General features: G+C 38.5%; 1 protein-coding gene across 1 annotated transcript; it reads left to right on the top strand.

Annotated features, from left to right (window-relative positions):
* Positions 1-285: 285 nt before the first annotated feature.
* LOC111371961 (uncharacterized mitochondrial protein AtMg00860-like) lies at positions 286-931 on the top strand. The gene is made up of 2 exons (XM_022994106.1): positions 286-456; positions 563-931. The coding sequence occupies exons 1-2, from the start codon at positions 286-288 to the stop codon at positions 929-931; spliced, it is 540 nt and encodes a 179-aa protein (XP_022849874.1).
* The last annotated feature ends 728 nt before the right edge of the window (positions 932-1,659 follow it).

The raw sequence follows: 1,659 nt of genomic DNA, 5'->3' as shown, positions 1-1,659 counted from the left end.
GCTGTTGAGAAAAGGGTTCATAAGAGAGAGTATGATGTGTGCAGTACTTCTCCTTTTAGTGCCAAAGAAGGATGAAAAGTGGCGTATGTGTGTTGACAGTCATGCCATCAACAAGATAAAGGTGAAGTACAGGTTTTTCATTCCACGGTTGGAGGATTTGTTAGATACGCTTGGGGGTTCTAAGGTCTTCCCAAAAATAGATTTTCGCAGTAGTTATCACTAGATCCAAATTAAACCCAGAGATGAATGAAAGATTGCCTTCAAGAGTAAGGATGGACTTTACGAATGGTTAGTGATGCCATTCGGACTTTCAAATGCTCCAAGTACCTTCATGAGATGATGAACCAGATTCTCTGTCCTTTTATTGGGTCTTTTGTTGTGGTGTACTTCGATGACATCCTTATTTACAGCAAGTCTAAGGAGGATCACCTAGTTCACTTGAGGCAAGTCCTAGAGGTTTTAAAGGAAAATTAGTTGTACATCAGTTTGAAGAAGTGCACATTCTGTACATCTACACTATTGTTTTTAGGCTTTGTGGTAGGTGAAGATGGTCTGCATGTAGATGAAAGAGAAGACAAAAGCAATTCAAGATTGGTCAACACCAAAGTCAGTTTCTGAAGTGAGGAGCTTTCATGGTTTGGTAACTTTCTACAGACGATTCATCAGGCATTTTAGCACTATTGTGGCACCTCTCATGGAATATTTGAAGAAAAGAAGGTTTAGTTGGGGAGAGGAACAAGATAAGAGCTTCGTCTTCATCAAAGAAAAATTATGCACAGCTCCAATATTAGCTTTGCCAAGCTTCGAGAAAATCTTTAAGGTGGAGTGTGATGCTATTGGTATTGGTATTAGTATTGGGGCTATCCTTTCTCAAGAGAAGAGACTCGTGGCTTTCTTTTTAGAGGAGTTAAGTGATGCTAGGCAGAAGTAAAGTGAGTACCTATGAGTAAGAATTCTATGCAGTTTTGAGGGCTTTGAAGCAATAGGAGCACTATCTTGTACAGAAGGAGTCTGTGTTGTTCATTAATCACCAAGCCTTGAAATTCATTCATAGTCAGAAACACATCAGAAGGATACATGCTTAGTGGGTGACTTTCCTCTAGAATTTTTCTTTTGTGATTAAACGTAAATTTGGAAGAACAAATAGAGTTGCAGATGCACTGAGTTAGAGAGCTTCCTTATTAATCACATTGTCACATGAAATTGTTGGATTTGAGTGTTTGAAAGAATGGTATACAGATGATCCTGACTTTAAGGAGATTTGGAGCAAGTATGTGAATCGGGAATCAATGGTGGATTTTTATATTCGTGATGGATATTTGTTCAAAGGCAACCAGCTTTGTATTCCTGTTTCATCTCTACGTGAAAAATTGATTCGAGATCTGTATGGTGAAGGTCAAGTGCAGATATTGGGTTGTACATGCAACTTCCTATCCCTCAGGGCATATGGGAAGATCTGGCTATGGATTTTGTTTTAAATTACCTCGTACTCAACGGGGCATAGATTCTATTTTTGCAGTAGTTGACAGGTGATAAAATGGCACATTTATAGCTTGTCGGAAGACTTCAGATGCATCACATATTGTCAAACTATTTTCAGGAAAATTGTTAGATTGCATGGAGTTCTCAAGTCTATCATAACAGATCGGGATACAAAAT

The sequence above is a fragment of the Olea europaea genome, chromosome 23 (genome assembly GCF_002742605.1).
Source record: "Olea europaea var. sylvestris chromosome 23, O_europaea_v1, whole genome shotgun sequence".
In the NCBI taxonomy this organism is placed as follows: domain Eukaryota; kingdom Viridiplantae; phylum Streptophyta; class Magnoliopsida; order Lamiales; family Oleaceae; genus Olea; species Olea europaea.
The sequence above is the reverse complement of the archived record's forward strand: the minus strand, read 5'-3'. Positions and strand labels throughout refer to the sequence as shown.